Here is a 27,850-nt window from a genome sequence, read left to right on the forward strand (position 1 = left end):
AGACCATATAGTTATATATCTTGACAAACACTCTCATATTGTGTCTATGTATTTAATTTCTGCTGTCAATGTTCATTATCTTGTACACCATTATGAATCTCAACCTGCTATATTTTAAAGTTTTATAATTTTAGTTCAAGTTTAATTCTCTTAAGTCTCCCTTGTTATTTCATATGTAATATCCTTAATTATTTAATCATATGTAGTCATGTAATTACGTTTTCCTTGTGAGTTATTTAGTTGCTCCTTTCCAGTGTTTTTTTTTTTTTCTCTTCACGTTTTCTTTTTACTTCGTTCAGGTTATATAATTATTTCAGAGTTACATTGAACACACATTTAATATTTTCTTCTTAAACTGCACAATGCTCCAAAATATCAATCAAGCTTACGTCTATCAAGTACATCTGACAAATGATCCATTAATTAGGTTGATATTTTACATAATAGGTTTTATCTGGATGTTTTGATTTGTCCAATGGACAACAGCCATAATATAAATATACATTTTGGATGCATCTACTTTATCCTTTCTGCTTATCATCGGGTGTATTCCTTGTTGAACTTCGATTTACTTATTACCTTTACGAGGAAATAATTTATAATTTGTGCTTATGAAATCAAGCCACACACACACACACACACACCAATTGCGATCCGTGTAGAATTTAAAACTTATATTTAAACAATTCTTTCGTTTTTCTTCTTAGTCGAATAAAATTTCGTTATTTCTGTACACTCTTGCTTCATTTTTTACCCGATCGAAGAAAATCATATTGGATAATGCTTTAGTACTGATCTTGTTTTATTACATTTTTGAAACAAAATACATTTTTATCATTTGTTATGTTCTTGCACACCGTTCACTTAATCCTTTCAACCTCATTCTTGGCGAATCAATTGGTACTCTGTATTTCTTTTAATTTATAATAAAATTAATATATTTAGATTTAAGAGAAAACATTACAGTTGGCAGTTTAATAAGGCGACTGTTAAAAAGAAATGCAAGTCAACTTGAAGCTACATAGTGTAAACCAATATATCCGCTGAACCCAAACTTTGGTAAAGCGTCCAGAAGTCACACGGTAGAACCAAGTTCAAATTTTGGAAGGGTTATTGTTTTTCTTGTTTATTGTACTAACTGTTTGAATGTGACAAATATTTGATACCAATAACACAGATTTTTAAGTCACTTTTAACATAGCTTTGGCCATATCGAACGCTATACCCACCCAAGCGAGCCTCTGTGTGTACTTGGGAAAGACATTTACCTCCATGTTTCCGTCATGATATAGGAAATAACGCGTTATGGTGAAATAGAAATAACAGCAGCAAAATGAAGCCCATTTCGTATAATTCGTTCAACGGTAAATAGAACGCGACGTATTCGTCGTAATATTTACGTGCAGATTCCTGAAGTAAATATATGTAAATATGTTAGGCTAAGATATGTATTTTTAATAAAGAGCTATATTTCAGCTATAGAGCAGTCATAGAAAAGATACAATGGGTGATAGAGTGCATAATCGTAGGTGAATTTCATGCCCATCTAAACAAAGAAGCACAGCTTTTATGTCAATTTAATGACTCTCTCTCAGTCTCTCTCTGTATGTCTGTCTCTCTCTGAGTAGTAATAAAACAAAGGCTATGCGTACTATTGAACACATCATTTGTCAAGAGGTTTACGTTCAAAGGTGTAATCATGCTATATAAAATGAAGGCTAAGATTATTTCCTGGAAATGTTCTGAAGATTCGTTCACTCTATTGAGAACATTATAACTGCATCGACACCATGAAATGGATGCGCAGTTGGATACCGACAATTGTATACACAGTAAGAATTAAAGTCAAAGTTATAATCTTTTTAGTTATGAATAAACTTCAAGTCTAACTTCTTCCTGCAATCGAACACTACATGCAACGAAAACTAGTCGCATGGGAAATACTACAAGTGGCTATTTAACGTACAGTATTTATCTCTCAATTGAAATAAATTCGGGTTGTCAAGTACAAATTTACATATGTTCGTATAAAGGCAATTAAGTCGATATGGGTTTGATAAAGCTGCTAGTACGTATTTCGTTTTATTTTATCGATCACCTTTATAGTCCTTGTGATGATGGAATATCCCACATGGAACTTAGCGAATAGTTTATGGATAGACAATATCAATGAGAAATCGATGATAAAGTTTTCAACTTTGCATATCTTTATTGATATTTTCTTAAGACACAGTTTCCATGGCGACAAGCGCGTGAACACACAACATCTGTCATAAATTAAGTCAAGCCACCTCATATTGACTATATAAATCATACGAAGTAAAATTGGAGAAGGCAAAAAAACTCCATCATTCAATATAGCCGTTTCACCATTACTTTTGATGAACATATATCATACATATATTTGCTGTGGGTTGGGTGGATCGGTAATGTTACCAAATATGTTTGGGTTGGTTAGATTGTGTGCTGTCTATTGTTTTGGGTGGGGTGGGGAATGTATGGAGCAGAAACTTTGGGTAGGATTATCATCTCCTACCTACTACTTATGTTCTTACAATTATAATTAGTGTGACCTTATAATCATTTTCTATAAAAAAAACTTGTTACCTTGCAAACATTTTTTGTATATATAATTGTGACCTAAATATATATATATATATATATATATATATATATATATATATATATATATATATATATATATGTGTGTGTGTGTGTGTGTGTGTGTGTATATACTATTGGTGACCTTACAATCATCTTCTGTAAAATAATTGTGTCCTTATAATGATCTTCTGTTTGGGGTGGGTACCACAAAATATTTAGTATCTCAGTATATCGCGGATATTTCTGAATTTATCGCGATAGATACCACCGAATATAACGGGATCATTAACGTTACACTATATATGTTACTGTGAACGACACCGTCCTGACATTCCATAGCCTATAGATAAAAGTAGGAAATGCTGATTCTATTGACATAATGTGCAGGGATACTTTGAGCCGGATGCCATCACCCGGGCAATATAATTATTAGAGATGGCCTATAAATATAAAACACGATTACTCAAAAAAACGAGTACAGTTTAGACAGAAAATGTTGCGTTCCTGAAAAAGTAATAGTATACGTCAGACATCCACGCATGCTAGTAAATAATTAATGCTTGGCTCATAACAAAATTATATTCATATGAGGGTTTGGTAACACCACCTTGAAGCAGATATTGGTTTAGAAGTGGGGCAAATTTGTTATCGATGCTGTCATCCGCTAACATTTGGTCAAACACACCGTCGGTAGATTCCACAACCTCATCATTTAGGTCAGAATCCATTACTTATATGTAATGATGAAATATAATATTAAACACAAACGTCAAAAAAAGGTGGTTAAATAGCCGTCAGGATGATCTTTAAGTGCTTCTAGCTGAATTTTCATTTCTAACCACTAATGATGATAACACTGGTCTAAATTTTCTATGAAGTCGTCTGCTTCAGAGACAAAATGTACCGTTTATTATCGATTTTGATTTGCTGGATTGAAATATAACAATTAAAACAAGTGTCTTTCTACTGTTTCCAAGATATTTAAGTTTTTAAATTTTTCGTATATGTGTAGTATACGCATACCGGTAGTAGTGTGTGTGCGATTTGGAATTTTAACGTAGCTTTAACAATTTTTCAGTCATATTGCTACGATGTCTGCAGTGTGACAGTTTATAGTGATGTCTAGCACTGAGGCATCATGCAGTAGACATGAAGCACGATGTCCCACCCAGTCACATTATCCTGACACCAGACCGACCAGTCCTAACACTAACCTCTTAATGCTGAGCGCCAAGCGAGGCAGCTGTCAGTACCATTTTTATAAATCTTTGGTATGACTCGGCCAGGGATCGAACCCACGACCTTCCGCTTCCGAGGCCGACGCTCTAACCACTAGACCACGGGAGCGGTTACATATAGTAGAGTTTTAATAATAAATTGCAAACCTGTATTGGTGGTTGATTTACACGATAATATTTCACCTGTCCTGTTGATCTAACACTTAAAAAAAGCGAAAGGGTTATATAAATAAAATGCATTATGAAACAAAAGGCAAAACACTATTATGCATATATACGTACATAGTTTAGTCCTTATTTAGTGTCCGCTTGGAGCTTCTTCGCTTGTGTCTTGTAAACGTCAAATGGAGCATCACTTGTTACTTTCTAGCAATAGTCTGAAAGCTTTAATGGGCTCAATATCCCCTGATAGCGTTTTCCCATTGTTGCAATGAACTGGTGAAATCGATCGCCGCGCTCGTCGCTGACTGCTCCGCAGTTAGGTTACAAAATCTAGATGAGAATGCAAAAGATGTATCTTTGGTGACATGTTCCAATCAATGTTTTCGTATGCCTAGAGGAGGTTTTCCACCAACTCCCTGTAGATGTCTTGCCTTTTTGTTTCCGAGAAAATGTCTTGCCACTAACTGGAAGGCTTTCCATGCCGTCTTTTCCTTGCCAGGCGGAGCACGGTCAAATGCATCATCTCCAAGGCGTACTCGAATCTGAGGACCAACAAAAACACAATCCTTTATCTGAGCTTCTTTTAAAATTGGAAAATGTACACGGAAATACTTGAAAGTTGCTTGTGCTTTGTCCATGACCTTCACACAATTCTTCATCAGACCCAGCTAGATGTGCAAGCGTGGTAACAAAATCTTCCTTGATTCAACAAATGGTTGATACTGAAGAATTTTCCTCCCAGCCTCCAATGATTGTCGGAGTGGCCACTCTCTCTTGATTAAGTGAAAATCTCTCGCACGGCTATCCCATTCGCAGAGAAAACAGCAGAATTGTGTGTATCCAGACTGCCGGCAAAGCAAGAGAGCAAAAACCTTCAATTCGCCCTTCAATTCGCCAAAAGGCTGCCACTGCTGTTAGCCATAGGTATTGCACTTCAAATGTTGTTTCATGTTTTCAGAGGTATCATTCATATTGACTAAATCCCCAAGTGGAATAGATGGCAAAACATTGGGATCATGCAGCAAAACAAATTTATGACTCGTCTTCGATGAATCGATGAACAGTTTCCACTCATTTGGATCATGAACGATGTTGAAGGCTGCATTCACTTCCGAAACATTTTGGCTGTAGACTAGTAATAATGAAATTTTGTAAGAACTATATCACTGATTGTCAGGAAAATACGTTATATTAGTCTTTTATTATAAGTGCTCATGTGTCGCTTGTCATTCCTCAAAATTCCCATTCGACCCCACATACCTTTACTTTTAGTGATGATAAACAGGTATGATCCGGACTTGCCAGCCTATAAGATGTGATGCAACAAAAAAAAAACAAATCGTCCATTTATTGAGTCGCTGTTTCCTCTACTCCTTTTGGTGCGGGAAAATTTGTGGTGTGTTAATCCACGTCTTGCTTTGTTGTAGCACCAGTATCAACATGTCTTGAAAACAGAAGTATAACCATCCAGAGCAGTGTTTATGATCAGTGAATTGTCAGTAACTGTTAAAACATGCCTAACGGACAGGCGTCTAAAATAGATACTTCTATTTAAACAAATGATAAAGTGTCATCCATCACTTCGCACGTGGAAGCGATCTGAGATTATGAGCAGTTTTGTTAGTCATGGGGCCGACTCGGCTACAATTGTTTCTTTTACTGTACCATAATGCGTTCTTTTAAATATGACGTTTGATGTACACACGTTCTATGGTTTTCCGGAATTAACCCTGTCAGATTCAAGAGATCTTTAAATTGTGTACTCTAAATAAAGCTCCATACAAACATGCATATTTCCTTACATCAGATAAGTACTTTCGTTCGTACTGTGCTGTTTTAACATTTTACTTTGACTGCTGCTTTTGATTAATCAGTTATTATTATAATATAAAACTCTGCATGTTTTAGGGTTGTAATGCTTTTTTTAGGAGGGAAGTAGCTTCATCCAATTATAACGTGAAGAAAAAGTCATTACCCCATCATAACGTGAAGAAATAGACATTATCCCATTACCCCATCATAACGTGAATAAATAGGCATTGTCTCATCATAACGTGAAGAAACAGACACTATCCCATTATCCCATAATAACGTGAAGAAATGCGCATTGTCCCATCATAACGTGAAGAAATATGTATTATCTCTAGATACTGACAATAATGCTTTAATGTTAAATTCGTCAAATATTTATATAACTTTTCTAAGATCTGGTGTTAATGTTACATTTTTGACTGTACAGACGTGAACGGCAAACCTGTCGTTATTTAAACATATGAAGAACATGATTTTTTTATTTATATTTTGCATTATCTATGCGACTTTCACCATATTACAGCGCTTCTTATCGCTCAAGGCTCGAAAGCAGCACCATGACAGTTTTATCCGGTATGAGATAAATAAATTCTCTCTCTCTCTCTCTCTCTCTCTCTCATCTTACGCACGATGCACATTTTTAGATTAGACAATCCTACCCTACCCTTAGCTGACCCAGAACTCATAGCTTGTGATGGAAATGTCCACTCTTTTTATTAGACTATATCCCATCCCTTTTTTAGGGACCGTTGCCCTGGAGTCAGATCCCGATGTTCGGTGTATGTGCTGTGTGCCTTGTTATTATCACATGGTTACTGCATGGACAGGGCGAGTAAACGGTTTCGTGAATTTCCACGATGCGGGTTTAGAAGGACAGTTGATGGTAACGGACTGACGGACAAAGATTATCATTATATTAATAACATTATACTGGAAACTGGATATTATATTCATACTGACCGCCCTCAAAAGTTTCAAAGGACATAAAATCATCCTTTTTTTTAATTTTGCTTAAATGGATTTTAGTTTATTTTTATCAGTACTATGTCGAATTCAGACATAATTATTTGCAGCAATCTACACTTGAATTTACAACAACAACAACAACAAAAAAAGCAACAACAAAAACACATCATTAAAGTAAGTTCAGTGCACATTGTATGTTAAGAGATTAACAAATACCAGTTACCACAATAGCACAAATTAACTGTGACGCTTGATATAGTTTACATAGAGGTTGTTGGAATGAGAAACCATGCATATCTGATTACAGTGAAACGATACGATTAGTTGACTCGAATGATTAGCCGTGCGTTCTTGTACTCCAGAACATGTTCGTCCGTGGGTGAATGTGTTTGAGGTTTCAGAATGTTGCACAGTTTAAATTTGTAACATTGGGACATAATTGAAAGCGGTCTGTTGCTATGCATAAGCATTATATAATTTGATCCATTTCCGGGGTTAGTTTGTAGGCTTGGTTGTTCTCAAAGGCGTTTTAACACATTATGTTTAGGCTTTATCAGGGAGAGGAAATCGAAGTTAAATGCCTTTCCTAAGAACATAACACGGTAGCTTAACCGGATTGACTTTAGATGGTAGTCAACCCGCGACCTTCGGTTTAAGAGTCCAATTCTCTACCAGTTGATGATCAGGCATTGAGGAAAAAGACCACATTTACATCAATAACAGTATATACAACGTTTACTGATTTCGACCGTTTTTAGGATAGAGATCATACAGTTAAGCTATGTAATTCCTTGGTAGATGTATGCAAAGTAAACTGAGATGAAATTATGTACATAACAATTAAATGGGGAGGTTACGCCAAGGCCAGATCTTGATAATTATTCAGATCACCACCCTATAGCGGTTGAAATGTTTACTCAGCATACAACAATGACCTAATATGGAGTAAGGTTATGGTTAAACCACTCAATAAAACTTATTAAGGTCCCTGCTCTATACAGAAAATCGTGTATTTCAGTAAGTGCGTTGTTCTTAATACATTACAATACCAAAATACTACTAATTTAAAGACTTGTATCAATAATCCGATGTTTGTGTTGGACAGTATTTGATTGTAACTGAAGATATGGACATTTATTGGTATAAAGCAAGGTTAGACACGTGTTAAAACCGGAAATTAGTAATCATACCTTAATGATTATTAAACATCATATCATATAATATAGTAATATATAATTAAAAGCATATATATATATAGCGAGAGAGTGGGGGGGGGGACTTGCTAAAATATTACAAACGTTTTGCTTTATCTTTAAGGAAGGTCATGCGTGGTTATATAGTGGAGAAGACGTCGGGTGGTTGTTACAAACAGAATACACAAAGTGCTAATGCGGTACATGAACGTTCGGTATTTGAATGAAGTGTAAACCTTCCAGTTTCAAATATTTAGTGGTGTTTGAAAAAATATTTGATATTAGCAAATCGTGTATCAAACATCGTTTAGTTTGTATTTTCTGTATGTACATGTAACTTAATTCTCTCTCTCTCTCTCTCTCTCTCTCCCACACACACACGATATGCATAAGTACCAGGAGCGGAGGATAATGTGTCCCTTGGTTAAACGATCATTGTTTTCTATATGATCATATTCTTCATTATTTACGGAGATAAAAATAATATATGTAATTTTATCTGAATAGGGCAAATGCTCTTCTTTTTTATATATACTTGTTAATTATACCATTTCAGGTACTTGAAATACCCCAATGCTTATAATTATCAATAAATTAAGCTAATACTTACATAAAGCTCATTGTTTAGTCAGGAAATATAGCAAACCAGACAGAATAAAAACAAATTATGTCTAATTAGACCAATGTTTGATGTAATAAACAGTTATTATTAGAAAATTGTCCAAGTAATAAACTCTCAGTCGTGGATTATTGTTTGACACTCATAGTTTTTTCTCTTCCACATATATAGATCGATATGTGTCTTACTTTTGCGGTGCAAATGTATTGAGCTCATACGTGCTTTGTTTTTGGCCAAACAAATATATGTTGGCCCAGGCTTGCCATAGTTTGGTCACACAAATATATGTAGGCCCAGGTGTGCTTTTTTGCCACACAAATATATGTAGGCCCATGTGTGATTTTTTTTTCTTCATATAAGAAATGTAGCTTTATGTGTGCCTATTTGTAGCACAGAAATATATGCCACTTCCTGCGTTCCTTGTTTTTATCACACACATATGTCAGCTCATGTGTACCTTAGGTGTTCCACATAATTATATGTCAGCTCATGTGTGCCTTATTTTCAATACACAAATATATTCCAGTGTGTGTCTTAATTTTACAAAAATAAATATATATCGGATCATGTGTATCTTATTTTTGTGACAGAAAATATTGCTGGCATATGTGTACATTATTTGTACGACTGTTATGTAGTTTTAGCAGTGTTTTATGAATTTGTTATTTTTACAGGAACATTTTGTGGCTTTGCAAATATTTTGTTTAAAGCTATTTGCTTGTTTTGAAGAAGGGAGGTCTCTGTCATTGCATTTGGCAAGCATTATATTGCCACACGCACACAAGCACACACACACACAAACGCACATGTATATTGGTGGACACGTATATTCATCAAAATTGTAGAAAGAGAACAAACTCTTTACACTTGACTAACCCCACCTTTAATTTTAATTATTTTTCCTCTTTCGTTTCCTTTATACTTTTGCATCTGTTTTTAGTGTACGTATCAAGCACTATATGATAGTGAAGGCTGATATTTTCTTAAATTTTGTATTTCAGGAAATGACTAAATAATCATCTCATATACAATTTTAGAGCATTAGTTTCTTTGTAAGTGGAAGTAATATCTATAGATGCCTTTCAGGAAGATTCTGCATGGTTTTGAAACATAACAATTTAATCTATTTTCTGTAAATCTGGAATTGTAAAGTTTGTAATATTGATTTTTGGACATTGCATTTTTTTATTCCTTTTTATGTTTATATGTTTTGGCTTATTTTCACTTGGATACCTTTTTCAAACGCTTGTTTCAACGGTTAAGCAAACTCAAATTCAGTTATTCAAATGAAATTTGGTAGGCGACGCGGATTTAGAGCAGAAAGCTTCATCATCGACATGATCTTCTCACTTAGACGCCTGCAAGTTACAAAGACTATCTCACTTAGACGCCTGCAAGTTACAAAGACTATCTCACTTAGACGCCTGCAAGTTACAAAGACTATCTCACTTAGACGTCTGCAAGTTGCAAAGACTATCTCACTTAGACGCCTGCAAGTTACAAAGACTATTAATCTAAATAGCCTTCATTGACCTAAAAGCGGCTTTGACCTTGTCAGCAGAATCAAATTGTTGAAGCTTCGAGAAAGATCAAAAGTCTTCAAAAGCTTCTCAGCACTATCTGGTCGTTATAAGTAAAGATGTGTAACACAGATCAGTTTGATGACTCACCCTCAATAGCTTTCTTTTACGTAGAGGAATAAATCAGGGATGTGTTGTCGCTCCTACCCGTTTGGGTTATCCTTCTTGTCGCTTCAGTTGTGAGAATCTACGGTTACACAATGTCATATGGAACATTTTACAAACTCACATGTCTCAGAGTCAAAACCAAAATCTGCGAAGTTCTCTTCTCATAGTGTGTGCTGACGATGCGGAAGTGACAAGCCACACAGCAAATAATCTACAAACCCTCACCGGCCGATATTCACAAGCTGGTCAGGATTTTGGGCCTACCATCAGTCTGAAACATGCAGTATTGATGGCTATTGAAGATCCACGCTCCATCACTAACTACGAACTTGAGATTTTCTGCAATTTTATATACGCTAGGCCTACCGTCCACTACAAGCTCTCTCTTGACGCATGGCTCAACTCACGCATTGCGAAGTCCGTTTTAACAATTTGTAATCTGATCTGGAACAACACCAAGCTGACTGAACACACCAAAATACAAGTGTACCAGCCTGCAGCGAGTCGGGTCACTAAACTACCACCAAGAAAATAGGCTAAAAAGCTTTCACCTACGCTAGACATCTACTGCAAGGTCGGTGTTTGAACCACAGAGTGTCTAGAGAGTACATATTCCCTTATAATCTGATAATACAAACCCGTTTTGTTTGTACCCCCATACCGATTTAAGTAATGGAAACCTTTGATGCGATAAAATGTGCAGGGAATTTAGTCAATTCATTCATTGATTTATAGTTCTAACCGGACTCTTGAGTAGAGTAGCCCTAACACCGACATTATTTGCGCGTTTTATGCTTAACGGAAGTTTTCAGTGTAATAGATGGACATGCTCGGATCCATTTCCAGTTTCTAGACAAGTCCATTTTCAGCAAAGGGTGTATCACGACTACAGATGTATATACACAAATCGTCTGCTTCCGATCTTTACAATGTCGAATCAAGCAAAGGAAATTAATGACAACTGCAAATTTGCTTTCATGTGGATTTACCAAGCAGTTTAATTTCTATGTTCATATATGCAGAGGGATATAATTCCGAACTCTCAACGTTATGTAATTTACAGAATTATTCAGCATTTGCCGAACAGGATGAACTACGTCATTATGTTGGCTGATGGAAATAAACTAGCCTATAGTGTACGCAATATGGCGCCGTGTTAGTATGGAAAGTCCGTTAAGCATGAAATGGTGCAGGGGATGCCACTTTAGTCCATTCTGTCCCAGTCAGGTTAGAAATTTTAAATCAATGATTCAATTGACTTAGCTCTGTCCACTTTTTATCACATTAAACGTTCTCGTTTTTGAAATTGATAGGCGGTACAAACAAACGGGCATATAGAGCCAGTCTATGGTAAGGTTACAATGATGTGTGCAAGAGAGGCAATAATGTTTTGATTATTTTATGTGGAGAGCACTTACTCAGGACTGAAGGAGCTGGTGGCATGAATCCAACCAAGGACATCAAGGAAGCGAGAGACAACTGTCAGAGGTTAAATAACCTCGATGAAGCTACATGCGAAACCTTCTCCACCAGCTTCAAGTTCAACAGATGAAATAGGATTGTCATTCCAGGGCGATTCTGCTCAGGGATACAGCTTACAATTATTAATATCTGCATTACCCAATACACATTCCGAAGCCCTGGAGAATGAGTCAGAGCTTGTCAAACATGACTAATAAATCATCTGTGCCCGTATAAAGGACACTACAACTAATGCATTTGGGGAACCTAGAAGTTATTGTATATTTGATTCATATTCTGTATCTGCGTTTTGTCTTGTTCATAAACGAGGTTTGTTGAGTATTGCCTACCTGACTTTTATAATATTTGTTGTGATGAAGGAGATGTTAATTAAAATTAGAATTTAGGGATTAAAATGTTTAACGAACAAAAAAATGTTTTGGAAGAAAATCGGTTTATAGTTTCATGGAATGTTAATTAGACATTATTCAAATCTTGAGCATTCCAGAACGATCTAAAGCGTCGAGGTTAAGTGGGTATATAACAGGTTTGCCAAACACGATTCATTTCTGTTTAATATGAGTCTTTGGTAATCTGGGATTAGTGTTTGTAGTTTTGATTAGGCATAATTTGAGATTTATTATCTATCTAATACTTTCATTGCAACTGCATGTGTTCATTGACCTTTTAGACTAAAGCACTAACTTGGGATTTTCTGAGAACTCATTTTTAAAGATATTCTGGATTATATCATTATGGTAGATTAAGACATTCAAGACTGCAGAAACGTATTTCAAAGAATCTTTACGTTTGGACTAGTGATAGAACATTTGAAATTCGCAATCATGTAATTGTCTTCTGAATTACCTTTTGTGTTTCAGGGAAATAAATTAATATAATGGTAAAACGTACTCTCTTCCCCTGCTGATATGGTGTTTTTAAATTTATAAAATGTTGTTTGCTTCAGAATTATTCACTCCATCTCTTAGCATCAATCTGAATGGAATCAGTTTTAGTTGTCTTCACATTTATTTAGTTAAATTAATCATTGTGCTTAAAATGCGTCTTTACTAGGAACTAAATAACTATTTTTCAATTATTGTATATTCATTCAAGGATATTTTGTATTTTATCACAGAGATACACCAGAACTGTTGGCATATTAGCACATTCCAAACTGATTAAACATCATCACATTCAAGACTGGAATTCATTCGAAACACCTATGCAATTTTCCGGAATATTCCATACTTTAGGACTTGTGATACAGCGTTTAGGAATATTTTGGATTTTATTTACAACGATTTAAGTTTTCTAACCTTTTCCATTCGAATTGCTGGGGAAATAATTTATCTGCTGAATTTTATAAAACGTACAGATTTTCGCTATTTTCTGTCTCTTGGTGTAAGACCATGGAGTAGTAACATATACAATGTCATGGATTATTTCCATTTATCCCCATTTCATTGTAGGAGTAAAATTATGAAACAATTATTCCGTATACATAAGAGTCATGAAGCCGAGAAGGACCAGATAAACAGAACAACTGTCAGTAAGCCCAACATTTTGTTTTCAATCTTACTACCATTGCCTCACGCCATGTGCACCAAGGAATCATATTGTAGATATAAAAGGCAGGCTTGGAAAATTAACATTTTAAATTATACCTACCATTGTTATTATAATTATTATTATTATTATTATTATTATTATTATTATTATTCCTCAAGACATTGCAATCGCATGTATTGCCTCAACGTCTTGTACGTCTTAAAATGTGCGAAATATTATATGGCATTTCGTCTGAGCACAGACATGTTAGGCCGCATAGGATGTTTTTTGGTTAGTAAAGTAGATGGGAAAGTACCGACTATAACAGACTATAACAGAAATGATGCAGCCCAAACAGTTTCGAATAACGCAACGAATATCCCATATATATATATATATATATATATATATATATATATATATATATATATATCAGCGTTTCTCAAACATTTTTGTCTTGCGGCGCACCAAAAAGATCTAAAAAAATTCACGGCACACCTGTATAATGGACTGCATGTATTTATTATTACACTATTACTATAATTAGAGCGATCGAGTTCTCCAGAGATCTCGCACAAATCTCGCGTTACAAAAGAAACCAATGAATGACAGACTGACAGAGTTTTCGTTTTTATATATGTTACTTTTATAACTTTTGCGACATTGATTTACCATTTAATTTTTCGATATGTTCAAGGTTTCAAAACGCTAGCAATTTTAAATATTTTTCAAAACTCCCACGGCACACCTGCAAATCTCTCGCGGCACACAGTCTGAGAATCACTGATATATATATATATATATATATATATATATATATATATATATATATATATATAGAGAGAGAGAGAGAGAGAGAGAGAGAGAGAGAGGATTATTATTTTCGTGGATTTGTATGGTTCTGTTTGTGGAAAGAAGTTTTGTTCTTTATGAAAACAAGACCAAAGCAAAATGAACGTTTAAGTCTAAGAAGCTTTCTTTTCCATTTTTGGTTGTCCCACGATCGTTTGTATGTTAAGTAAATAAGTCGTTAGAGAAGTAAATATCCGGTACATGTTTTAGACTCTTCAGTTCGATTGTAAATTTTATCTCAACAATACACTCACAGTACAACAGGATATAGCGTCACGTGACATGTATGCTACATGTTAGAGGTAGATACGTGGACCCATTAAGACGAATAACAGTGTTGAATGAACTACACATATGTGATCGACTCTCTTCAAGCCAACACTGACTGTTGTGTTTGCTGCAATGGCTACTGCAGTCATCGATTATTCTTTTAAAGACAGCAATGGGTGCTCGATTTGTCTTGATGGGTTTTCTTCGCCCCGTCAGCTGCCGTGCTTACATTCCTTTTGTGAACACTGTCTTCGGGACTACATAACAAAAAAGGCTAGCAGTACCGAGAAGACATTTGAGGAATTTATGTGTCCTGTATGTAGAGCAATAACCAGGCCTGCTAATAAAGAACGTCCTGTAACAGAATGGGCTTCTTTATTCCCTAATAGTCCATTTCCGCTAGTACAAAAATCGAGAGTGGAAAGGTCATGCGAAGTGTGTTTGAATTCATCAGACAGCTCCAATAACCTGGCTAAGAAATTCTGCGTTGTCTGTGAAGAGTTCATGTGTGACAATTGTGCCGTATATCATCAAAAAATGAAGATGACCAAAGGTCATCAAATTATTACGATAGAGGATTTGGAAAATAATCCTGAAAACCGAATAAGATTGAAGGAGGGATTTGGATGCCATGAACATGATAACGAAGATATCAAGTTTTATTGTAGAAGCCACGAGACGGCCTGTTGCAGTACATGTTCTTTCCTTCACCATAAGTCATGTCCGTGTGTGTTAGAATTGAAGCAGAACCTTCCAGGTCTATTGAATGAGATGAACATGCAAACAATAATGGAACAAATGCAGAAGTTGGAGGCTCATCTCAAGGGCTTTATGGAGGCAAACGAATCAAACATAAGCATGCTGGAGTCTCATGTTAACAATATTTCTGTAGAGATCGGAGACATCAGGAAGAAACTAAATGCTTTGCTGGACGATATTGATAAGATGGTGAAGCTTGAGGGCAACAGAATTTACAAGGAGTGGTTGATCAGAAAAGAGGAACAAAATCACCAGTGTCAGTCCTTGATTAGTGCCATAAGAAACTCTCAAGCTCTTGTAGAGACGGTCCGCCAATATGGGTCGGATACACAAAAGTTCTTTGTGAATAGCAAGACGATGAAGCAGCTGTATTCTTACAGTGATCGGATTCGAGAGACGTTTGAAAATGTAGATAGCATCAAAGTAAGAATTGAACTCGATACCAACTTGAAAGCAGTAATTTCTAAAGATGCGGTAGCTTTGGTGAAAATAGTATGTCAAGAGGAGGCCAAGGAGTTGCAATGCACAAGTCTTATGATACCTCTTCAACAACAAAATATGGAGCTTTCTAGAGTCCTTGATATTCACTGTCCAGGTTCAATTGGTCCTTTGTACTTTGGTATTGTTCAATTACCAAATGAATGCATAGTTCTGGCCGACGCCAAGAATAAGACATGCTGCTTGTATGATTCGTCATATAACTTTATCGCAAGCCACAAATTACCTGGCAATCCTGCTGGCATGTGTCTGATAGGAGGCAATGAAGTTGCAATAACAATATCTGGTATGAAGTCTGTCCAGTTTTTATCCCTTAGGGATCGCTCCATCATCGACACAGGGACGGTAACAACGAATTATAAATGTTTTGGTGTAGGTACAGTCACACTCGAAGAGATCCTTGTGTCTGGCCACTGTGGTGATAGATGGGGTAGTAGCAAAATTTACTGGAGCGTGATCAATAGAAATGGAAAAGTCAAGCTTCACCATGAATTTGATTGCCATCTGACGACATGCAATGCTTATGCTGCTCTAGATTCGTCCAAGTCACGTGTGTACATATCGGTTAGTGGCCGCAATGCAGTGTATTGCTATGGACTGACAGATGGAACACAGTATTTCGTCTATTTGTCTAAGGATCTGAAGTATCCAACGGGTGTAGCAGTTGACAGAGATGACAATGTCTATGTTGTCGGAAACAGCTCTAATAACATTCATAAACTATCCCCCAAAGGCGTTGTACTACAGGTCATTACTTCTGGAGTTCCAGAAAAACCAACAGGAATTTCCTTCAGTGACAGCAGAGATCATTTCATTATCACTAATACAGGTGGAATGTGTAAGAAACTTCACTACTTTGGGTACAAAAAATATATATCCTGAACAACGTTTAAAATGATGTATTGTCTTTTTATACACAGAAATCTGCACAAAAAGACACGAAATTTTATTTAATGTTAAATGTCGATGTATTATTTAGAAATGTTAATTTATTGTGATTCGTTAATGATAAAATGGTCCAAATATTACTCGTGTATAATTGAAAATAATTACCTTTATCCAGGAATAATAATCTAGGCATACATTAATAAACTCTCTGGAGGGAAGTGAGAAAACTTCAATTGTAAAGTTTGTGTCACATATTGGTCACACAAGTCCATTACAAAATATGGATGGATTTATGGCTAAATGTCCCTACGAAAATTCGCACGACTTTTGGCAAATTAATTGTTTATTAAATCTCAACAAATGTCAGCATGCGTATATTCTTTATTATTAATGTCCTTACAAACTTTTGATCTTGGTCCAAAGGTGGTTATGATTAAGGCATCCATCTATCAATCTATTCAACTAGGTTTATCGAGATCATGCAAAGACGCCTTCATCTGTATGGACAGATATGTGGATAATGCATGCATTGATGTTTGGCTTATCTGTGAGTACAGGTGAAAATCTGAGTTATTGCCAAAGGTTAGGTTAATCATAGTATGCAATAGTCTAGTCACGCATGTGACATAATCTGGTTAACACCTGATACGAAAGAAAGCTCTTTTCAAAATATTTTTGCTTCCCATCATCTGCCCTCGAATGATATGTATCTACATATCACCGGGGGCCCCGAGTGGCCGAGTGGTCGAAAGCGCTCTCAGTTACGGATCACTGCCATCTCACCTCTGTCTGCGTGGGTTCGAGTCTCGGATTCAGCCAATGTGGGTATGTGAGAAAGCTTGCCAGTAGCTTCTTTCCGGTGTTTCTTTCCGATCTTTTTCCGGGTTCTTCCTCCACCATTAATACTGGCAGCCATGTATAGCCTATCGTGTGCTAAAAAATGGCGTTAAACCTTACAAAAACACCACCACCACCACCACCACCAACAACAACAACAACAACACCACCACCAACACCAACAACATATCAGCGCTTCTATATACCTATTTCAAAGTCTGTATACATATTGTCTTGGTCCACTTATAAATCCCATATGTATGTATGTATGTATGCATGCATGCATGTATGCATGTACGTGCGCTCGTGCATGTGTTCATATAGGTCGGATGAATGAATTGTGTTAGCGCATTGCAGACAGAGAATACAGAATAATCCGTCTTTCTGTTGTATGCTTATTTTTCATCGAAGCTACAAACTTTAGCCGGTGAAATTAGCAAATATCGTGTCTCTATTTTTTTCTCATTTGCCTTAGCTTAAATGTCATGTTTATTGTTTGGGGGTGGTGGTGTTGTGTTTTGTGTGTAAAAATACTTGCATGGCTGAAATGTGCTTAGTTTCGGATATCTGTTCTTACTGTGTTTTCAAAATATATCCAACAAACGAAAATATTCTAAATTATAAGTCAATTACCAGTAACTACGACCTCTCCGGTGGCCTAGTGGTTAGAGCGACACCTTGGATGAAAAAGGTCGCGGGTTCGAACCAAATACATTAAATTTTGTACAACCAGCTGCCTGGCTTGGAGCTCATAATTAAGAGGTTAGTGCTAGGACTGGTCATCCTGGTGTCAGGATAATGTGACCGAGTGGGACATGAATGCTACATGTCTGCGGCATAATGCACCAGTGCTAGACATCACAATAAACTGCCACACTGCAAAATATTTTAAAAGTTACGTTAAAGAGCCAAATCGCACACACACATACACACCAATAAATACAATGAATTTTCCGACTGCACGGATTATTAATTGTTATAAATTTCCTTTTCATTGCTGGTACGTACATCATTACATACATCAAGTAGGGACTGTCCTGGGGAAGGCTGATTGCGTGTGGTAAACAATACCTGCCTGATAGATGGCATTTCGCATATCTATCCCAAGTAGCATAAAACAGATTATATATATATATATATCCTAAACAAAAGGTTTAGCCTCATTTCCATGAAGAATGACGAACTGTGCCATATATGGATGATTTGTTTAAAAATGAAAACCTTAAATATCAGGAAAAAAATTCAAGTTTGATCTCTTGATAAATCTATGTGATTTTTTAAAAAATATATCCCAGTGTCTTTAATGCAGTCAAACGTGGCAATTTCTCAAAGTCTATTAAAAGTATTCTTAAGTAATTATATGTATAGTAAATAGTAAAGTATAATAAATAAATAGGAAATTTAAAGGCGTCTTCATGTTAAAAAGGGTAGGTTTAATTGTGGTTGTTTGACTAGGCTCATATCAAATTAGTATTAAATACCAGTTGCTGTTTGCTTAAATGCGTGCAAACTATATAAAATGTATATACGATTTAAGAATCTCTTGCAAATAAAATTGTATATGTATGTATGTATGTGTATGTATGTATGCATCCGTGTGTGTGTGCGTGTGTGTGTGTGCAAATAGTTCATAAGGTTCTTATTTCATTTTTATGTGTTGATACAGTGTTTTCAAGCAAAAATAAAGTGTTATCAACATCATATGTGATCTTTTATCTGCAGTTTGATAGAATTTGTTAGTGTCGTTCTGAGCAATTTTCGAGGCATATTTCATTGTGAATTTTAAAGAAAACAACTTAATCTAAAAGTATATGTACAGAATGAAGGTCAATTGCAATCTAATATCATTTAAAACTGGGAGCTTTATGAAAGTGAGCTATGTTTTAAGGTCGTTTGGGGTATACGTGGAAACCAGAAAGCAGAGATATTAACATTTTTTGGTTTATAACAATTTCAAATGTATTGACTCTGGAAGTCTGAGTTTGATGAGATGATGAGAGGAAAATACATAGATGAAACACCTAGTCAAAATTAAATGAATAAGAACATAAATGTTACAAAAATATTTATATCAATATCTGGAAACCATGTTCAAGCTTAGGGGATCATTCCATATCTAACGCCTCAAAAGCGAAACGTTTTAAAGTTTCTTTGTTATTTGACATATTCCTTGGGGCTAATATTCATTATTGGGTTATCGCCACTTTATCCAGTTTTGCTAGCCCAGACTTGATCGTAATAATTACAGAACCAGACAGCTCACATTGAATGAAGTGAACCACTTTTGTCATAACACTGATGAAGTAGCAGTTTATGATTCCTGAAAAAGAGTCAATTCTCAGCTACACCTATGATGTACTATTGCCCCACGCTTTACACTGTCTACGTTCCCGCCCTAACTCTCGTACGCAGTAAACACATATCTATAAAATGCATATATATGTCCCTTTTCTAAAACATTTGCAAGATAATGTCATATCGATTCAAATATATTATGCATTTCTTATAGAATTTTGATTTTATTTTGTTTAATTTAACAAAGCCATTTGCGTTTATGGATGGGGTAGGGTGGAGTATACACGCCGTTAGATTTTCGCAAACTTTTGTGCAAATTCGATGTCATTTGTGCTGCAACAGACTTAATCTTTCTTCTTGATTATCAGTTTTCTCAATGACTCTTCACGTTATGTAACCACGTCATTGTCCTTGTACAACATGTTACATTTGCATAGACATATTGAACATTGTAATCAATAGTTGTAATATGTACTTAAGACTGTTTATTTGCATGATAATATATTCTCATTTTTACATTGTATTTACATTGAAAATGTAAGTACTGCTATTATAGAAGTTGTAATTGCTTTGTAGATATATACTAAAGGGTAAGTAGCCTGATGGGAACCTTCACTTATACATACATACATACATACAATAAGTAATAATAATAATAATAATACACGATTTGCTATTTTTAAATCACGCAATTCTGACAAGAACCAGTAAGCATGTAAAATCATTAGCAAGCATTAACAGCTTAATATGACAGCCCTTTTCGGTTTGTTCTATCCGTTAAACCGATGAGACAGAAAGAGGAATATGTATTGTACGTAATTATAAATAGCATTTGAATATATAAAATAGTGATTAAACAAATTAGAAAGGAAACAAGACTAGAAATCATCTCAATGCACGAACAATGCAGAGTTCAAGTTTGAAAACTCAAAACAACGTAATCAAACTGATTTTTGAACTAATTTAGCAGACGATTTTATCCATGATGTAATTTAGCCTTAATGTAATTTAGCCTTAATGTAATTTAGCCTTAATGTAATTTAGCCTTAATGTAATTTAGCCTTAATGTAATTTATGAGATGATTTTAGCCTTAATGTAATTTAGCATGATGGTAATATGTATATACATCAGTCTGAGTTGTCTTCACTTGAGAGTATTTAGTTAAATTAATCATTGGGCTTAAAAATTCTTCTTTACTTAGAACTAAACAACTACTTTTCAATTATTGTAAATTTATTCAAGGATATTTTTTATTTTATCACAGATACACAAGTACACAAGAACTGTTGGCATATTAGAACATTCCAAACTGCTTAAACATCACATTCAATATTAAAATTCATTCGAAACACCTGTGCAATTTTTCCGGAATATTCCATACTTTAGGACTTGTGATACAGCGTTTAGGAATATTTTGGATTTTATTTACAACGATTTAAATTTTCTAAACTTTCTACTCGAATTGCTGGGGAAATAATTTATCTGCTGAATTTTATAAAACGTACAGATTTTCGCTATTTTCTGTCTCTTGGTGTAAGACCATGGAGTAATAACATATACAATGTCATGGATTATTTCCATTTATCCCCATTTTCATTGCACGAGTAAAATTATGAAACATAATTCCGTATACATACGAGTCATGAATGGGAGAAGGACCAGATAAATAAAACAATTGTCAGTAAGCCCAACAGTTTGTTTTCAATCTTACTACCATTGCCTCACGCCATGTGCACCAAGGAATCATTGTAGATATAAAAGGCTGGCTTGGAAAATTAACATTTTAAATTAAACCTACTGTAACAAGATAACTGGGTGAGATATTTCGGATTCTCAACAGAACGCGTTTTGACGACACATATGGTTTAATGTAGTGATTTATATGAGCAGTAGATTATGAAGATGTGTGCGTGTTTATAATCCAACTTTTGGATTTATTTAACATAAAACGCACAGATTCAAAGATGGAAATAAAAATACGAATAAATTAGTTCAGTAACACAAAAAAACACAGGATAAATGATTCACAAATGATTCAGTAATGTAAAGATGAATATAGTTCACTCAAATAGTAAACGATGTAAGCTTTTTACTCATAGTAAAAATGTATTCGCTCAGGCAGCGAAATTACGTTGCTAAACACAAGAACGGATATACCATCTATCTGTCCAGTCCTGAATGATACACTGGGTCTTACTAACCCAAAATTAGCCTACAGCTAATAAAATACATGTATGGAGATACACTCCGTTACCCGTGCACCATATCCGCTCCACAGCTCATACGAATCAATTTCACAACTGCCACAGACTCCGGACCCTCGGAATACTATGATCACTTGGAACATTAGACCCTCCGGACACCCTGGTCCTTTGACGGACCTACAGCTGGGACACCTTAGTCACTCTTGACATTAGACACTCCGGACACTAGACATTGGACACTCCGGCACCTTAAACGCTCCGGACAAACGGACGTTTCTACACTCAAACACCGGACACCCCGGATATTCCTACCCTCAGACAAACACCGGGCACCCCGGATATTCCTACCCTCAGACAGCTGAAAATATACCCGATACAGTGTACCAAACTTGATACAGACATAACGTAAGGACGTCATACATGGTAAGTTATAAAGATTGTATTATTATGGCAATTACAAAATGACAAGTTCAATAGTAAACCTAATCCTGCTCGATAAGACTATAGTAAACAATTCTTTATAAAAAAATGTAGCATTACATTACCAATATAAATCCTGTACTTCGCTGCAACAAGAATAAAAAATGCACGCATTATGCTGTATAAAGAAAACTATATAACAAACATGCAAAGGTAAATATGGTAATACACTAGTTATCACTTACGACCGAAAAATTACCTACCCCTACATCTGGAGTTGTGCGAATCCTTTAAGCAGGCCGCTTGCTGACAAAACCATTAGTATTGTAAAGACCCTTTACATACAGTAAAGTATTTATTCGTTTAGACTTTTCGTTTTGCCGTATCGAAAGCACCTTGCACGTGTGGCATAGGACGAATCGTACTCACGATTTCGAAATACAATAGACCATATACAAAATCACCTTCGGTCATCGTTGTACAGCGAAAAAAACGAAACCCGAGTACAAGTATTTAATGAATAACATTTACACCATTCCGTGACACCTACCATTGTTATTATTATTATTATTATTATTATTATTATTATTATTCCTCAAGACATTGCAATCGCATGTATTGCCTCAACGTCTTGTACGTCTTAAAATGTGCAAAATATTATATGGCATTTCGTCTGAGCAAAGACATGTTAGGCCGCATAGGATGTTTTTGATTAGTAAAGTATATGGGAAAGTACCGACTATAACAAGAATGTAGCAGCCCTAACAGTTTCGAATAAGAAACGCAACGGATATCATCCCATATCTATCTATCTATCTATCTATCTATCTATCTATCTATCTATCTATCTATCTATATAGATAGATAGATAGATAGATAGAGAGAGAGAGAGAGGATTATTATTTTCGTGGATTTGTATGGTTCTGTTTGTGGAAAGAAGTTTTGTCCTATATGAAAACAAGACCAAAGTAAAATTAACTTTTAAGTCTAAGAAGCTGTTTTTTTCCATTTGTGGTTGTCCCGCGATCGTTTGTACGTTAAGTAAATAATTCGCTAGAGATGTAAATGTCCGGTACATGTTTTACACTCTTCAGTTAGGTTGTAATTTTATCTCAACAATACACTCACAGTACAACAGGATATAGCGTCACGTGACATGTATGCTACATGATAGAGGTAGATACGTTGACCCACTAAGACGAATAACGGTGTTGAATGAACTACATATATGTGATCGATTCTCTTCAAGCCAACACTGTTTGTTGTGTTTGCTGCAATGGCTACTGCAGCCATCGATTATTCTTTTAAAGACAGCAATGGGTGCTCGATTTGTCTTGATGGGTTTTCTTCGCCCCGTCAGCTGCCGTGCTTACATTCCTTTTGTGAACACTGTCTTCGGGACTACATAACAAAAAAGGCTAGCAGTACCGAGAAGACATTTGAGGAATTTATGTGTCCTGTATGTAGAGCAATAACCAGGCCTGCTAATAAAGAACGTCCTGTAACAGAATGGGCTTCTTTATTCCCTAATAGTCCATTTCCGCTAGTACAAAAATCGAGAGTGGAAAGGTCATGCGAAGTGTGTTTGAATTCATCAGACAGCTCCAATAACCTGGCTAAGAAATTCTGCGTTGTCTGTGAAGAGTTCATGTGTGACAATTGTGCCGTATATCATCAAAAAATGAAGATGACCAAAGGTCATCAAATTATTACGATAGAGGATTTGGAAAATAATCCTGAAAACCGAATAAGATTGAAGGAGGGATTTGGATGCCATGAACATGATAACGAAGATATCAAGTTTTATTGTAGAAGCCACGAGACGGCCTGTTGCAGTACATGTTCTTTCCTTCACCATAAGTCATGTCCGTGTGTGTTAGAATTGAAGCAGAACCTTCCAGGTCTATTGAATGAGATGAACATGCAAACAATAATGGAACAAATGCAGAAGTTGGAGGCTCATCTCAAGGGCTTTATGGAGGCAAACGAATCAAACATAAGCATGCTGGAGTCTCATGTTAACAATATTTCTGTAGAGATCGGAGACATCAGGAAGAAACTAAATGCTTTGCTGGACGATATTGATAAGATGGTGAAGCTTGAGGGCAACAGAATTTACAAGGAGTGGTTGATCAGAAAAGAGGAACAAAATCACCAGTGTCAGTCCTTGATTAGTGCCATAAGAAACTCTCAAGCTCTTGTAGAGACGGTCCGCCAATATGGGTCGGATACACAAAAGTTCTTTGTGAATAGCAAGACGATGAAGCAGCTGTATTCTTACAGTGATCGGATTCGAGAGACGTTTGAAAATGTAGATAGCATCAAAGTAAGAATTGAACTCGATACCAACTTGAAAGCAGTAATTTCTAAAGATGCGGTAGCTTTGGTGAAAATAGTATGTCAAGAGGATGCCAAGAAGTTGCAATGCACAAGTCTTATGATACCTATTCAACAGCAAAATATGGAGCTTTCTAGAGTCATTGATGTTCATTCTTCATGTTCAATTAGTCCTTTGTACTTTGGTATTGTTCAATTACCAAATGGATGCATAGTTCTGGCCGACGCCAAAAATGAGACATGCTGCTTGTATGATTCGTCATATAACTTTATCGCAAGCCACACATTGCCTGGCAATCCTGCTGGTATGTGTCTCATAGGAGGCAATGAAGTTGCAGTTACAATGTCTGATATGAAATACGTCCAGTTTTTATCCCTTAGGGATCGCTCCATCATAGACACAGGGACGGTAACAACGAAGTATAAATGTTTCGGTGTTGGTACAGTCACACTCGAAGAGATCCTAGTGTCTGGCCACTGTGGTGATAGAGGGGGTAGTTGCAAATGTTACTGGAGCGTGATCAATAGAAACGGAAATGTCAAGCTTCACCATGAATTTGATTGCCAACGGACGTATAATGCTTATGCTGCTCTGGATATATCCAGGTCACGTGTGTACATATCAGTTAGTGGCGGCAATGCAGTGTATTGCTATGGTCTGACAGATGGAAAACAGTACTTCGTCTATTTGTCTAAGGATCTGAAGTATCCAACGGGTGTAGCAGTTGACAGAGATGACAATGTCTATGTTGTTGGAAACAGCTCTAATAACATTCATAAACTATCCCCCAACGGCGTTTTACTACAGGTGATCACTTCCGGAGTTCCAGAAAAACCAACAGGAATTTCCTTCAGTGACAGCAGAGATCATTTCATTATCACTAATACAGGTAGAATGTGTAAGAAACTTCACTACTTTGGGTACAAAAGATATATGTCCTGAACGACGTTTAAGATGATGTATTGTCTTTTTGTGCACAGAATCTGCAAAAGAGATATGAACATTTAATATAAGTTTTATATGTCGACGTAATATTTAGAACTTTTATTTTATTGTTCATATATTTTCATTCGTGAATGATAAAATGGTCCAAATATAACTCATGTATAATTGAAAATAATTACCTGCATCCAGGAATATTAATTCAGGCATAAATGAATAAACCTTCTGGAGGTGAAGTGAGAAAACCTCGATTGTAATGTTTATGTCACATATTGGTCACACCAGTCCATTACAAAATCTAGATGGGTTTATGGCTAAATGTCCTTACGAAATTTCGTACGAATTTATCGGTATAAGTGAATTTAAGTCTTACGACCTTTGGCAATTTAATTGTTTATTAAGTGTCAACAATTGTCAGCATGTGTTTATTCTTTAATTATATTAGGACAAAACTTTTGAGCAAAAGTATTAATATTGAAATTTTCTCTAATCTGTATTAAAAGTAATTTTTCATGAAATTATGTTGAAAATAATTTTCCACTAATATATACTGAGATAAATTGTACCTATTTGTGTAATATAACTGTATTCTATTTTATAAAGATCGCGCAAATCCATAAAATACATTTCACTCGTATCTAAATGTCAGCAATTGTCCGCATAAAATACATTTCGCTCGTATAAAAATATCAGCAATTTAGATTGGGGGTGGGGGAAGCTGGGAAGCTGCTGACCAGATAAATTATTATATAAATAATGGATGAGTTACGCAGATGGTTCACACGGTGTCCCTGGGAAAATTCAAGAGTCTTGTTCTGACTGGACTGAAGGGAATCATTAACTGTATAAATAGAGAAGCGGGATTACGAAGGGTTAGTTCTTTCCTCGAGTCAGAACAGCTATGTCTTTTCCTTACAGGTAAGTATCGTCTGTGTTCGCAGTCTTCTTTAAAGAATGGACACTTTTTAATATTTGAGACTTAAACGGTAAAATTCATAGTTTTGTGAGTTCTTTATATTTTACAATATAATGGAATGTTTAATTGGATTTGTGGTATGTATTATTGTTAGAGATGAATTCGCTACCAACTTCATGTTTCGATTTAATTTGGAAATAAAAGATTCTTTAAGTCATAATGAGTAATGTTTAGTAACCTATTTCAAATTAGTATTCTATTTTAAATTTCGTAAAATATGTTTCTTTAAATGATTGTTACATGAGTCGCAAATATTGAACTTTATACTTATCGTGTATCATGAAGTAACCGAGATTTAACTATCTCTATTACATTCTAAAAGGCAGAAAGTATACAATGAAGTTGGTAAACTAGATGAGAAAGTGTAATTTTAGGTAATTATCGTATATTAAATATAAAGGCTTTATAAATGTATCTTTAGAATGTAGCATGATATATATCAATACACAGTTCGTTCCTCGAGTTAGAACAGCTCTGTCTTTTTCTTACAGCCACTCCGTACCTCATTCTCCAAGATCTAGCCGTATCTACGCGGTTATTAGTGACACCCTTGTTAGAGAACCTGAACTCCTTCTTCTATCTCTCTCTCTCTCCATGGGCAAAGACATTTCTCAACTTATGAGTAATCCATTGTCATAGCAAGAGATGAGAAGAAGGTTATGATACAAACCATATCATAACAATTATTATTAATTTCCTGACAAACTTTTGATCTTTTCCAAAGGTGGTTATAATCAAAGCATCCATCTATTAATCTATTCAACTAGGTTTATCGAGATCAAGCAAAGACGCATTAGTCTTTATGGACAGATATGTGAATAATGCATGCACTGATGTTTGTATATCTGTGGGTAAATGTGCAAATCTCAATTATTGCTAAAAGTTATGTCAATCATGTAATGCAATAGTCTAGTCACGTATGTGGTATAAGCAATTGGTTAACACCTGATACGGAAGAAGGCTCTTCTCAAATTATTTTACTTCTCATCATCTGCCCTTGAACGATACGTATCTGTATATGTATCAGAGCTTTCATATACCTTTTTCTTTATCTACATATTGTCTTGGTCCACTCATAAATCGCATAGGTATGTATGTATGTATGTGCGTGCGTGTATGCGTACGTGCAAGCATATATGTTGGATGAATATATTGGGTTATTGCTTTGCAGACTGAGAGAATGCAAAATAATCCATCTATCTGTTGTATGCTTATTTTTCATCATAGCGGCGAACGTTTGCAGGTAAAATTAGCAAATATCGTGTCTTTATTGATT

The 27,850-nt window shown here is 35.6% G+C and overlaps 1 protein-coding gene across 1 annotated transcript; it reads left to right on the forward strand.

Annotated features, from left to right (window-relative positions):
- The first annotated feature begins 14,376 nt into the window (after positions 1–14,376).
- On the forward strand, positions 14,377–27,043 carry LOC149783298 (uncharacterized). Its single transcript, XM_089933363.1, has 2 exons — positions 14,377–16,549; positions 23,556–27,043. Exons 1-2 carry the CDS (start codon positions 14,549–14,551, stop codon positions 25,596–25,598), a joined length of 4,044 nt encoding a protein of 1,347 aa, XP_089789489.1. The 5' UTR covers positions 14,377–14,548; the 3' UTR covers positions 25,599–27,043.
- Positions 27,044–27,850: the final 807 nt, after the last annotated feature.

This window comes from Sinohyriopsis cumingii, chromosome 14 (genome assembly GCF_028554795.1).
Source record: "Sinohyriopsis cumingii isolate HCF-2022 chromosome 14, ASM2855479v2, whole genome shotgun sequence".
Lineage (NCBI taxonomy): Eukaryota > Metazoa > Mollusca > Bivalvia > Unionida > Unionidae > Sinohyriopsis > Sinohyriopsis cumingii.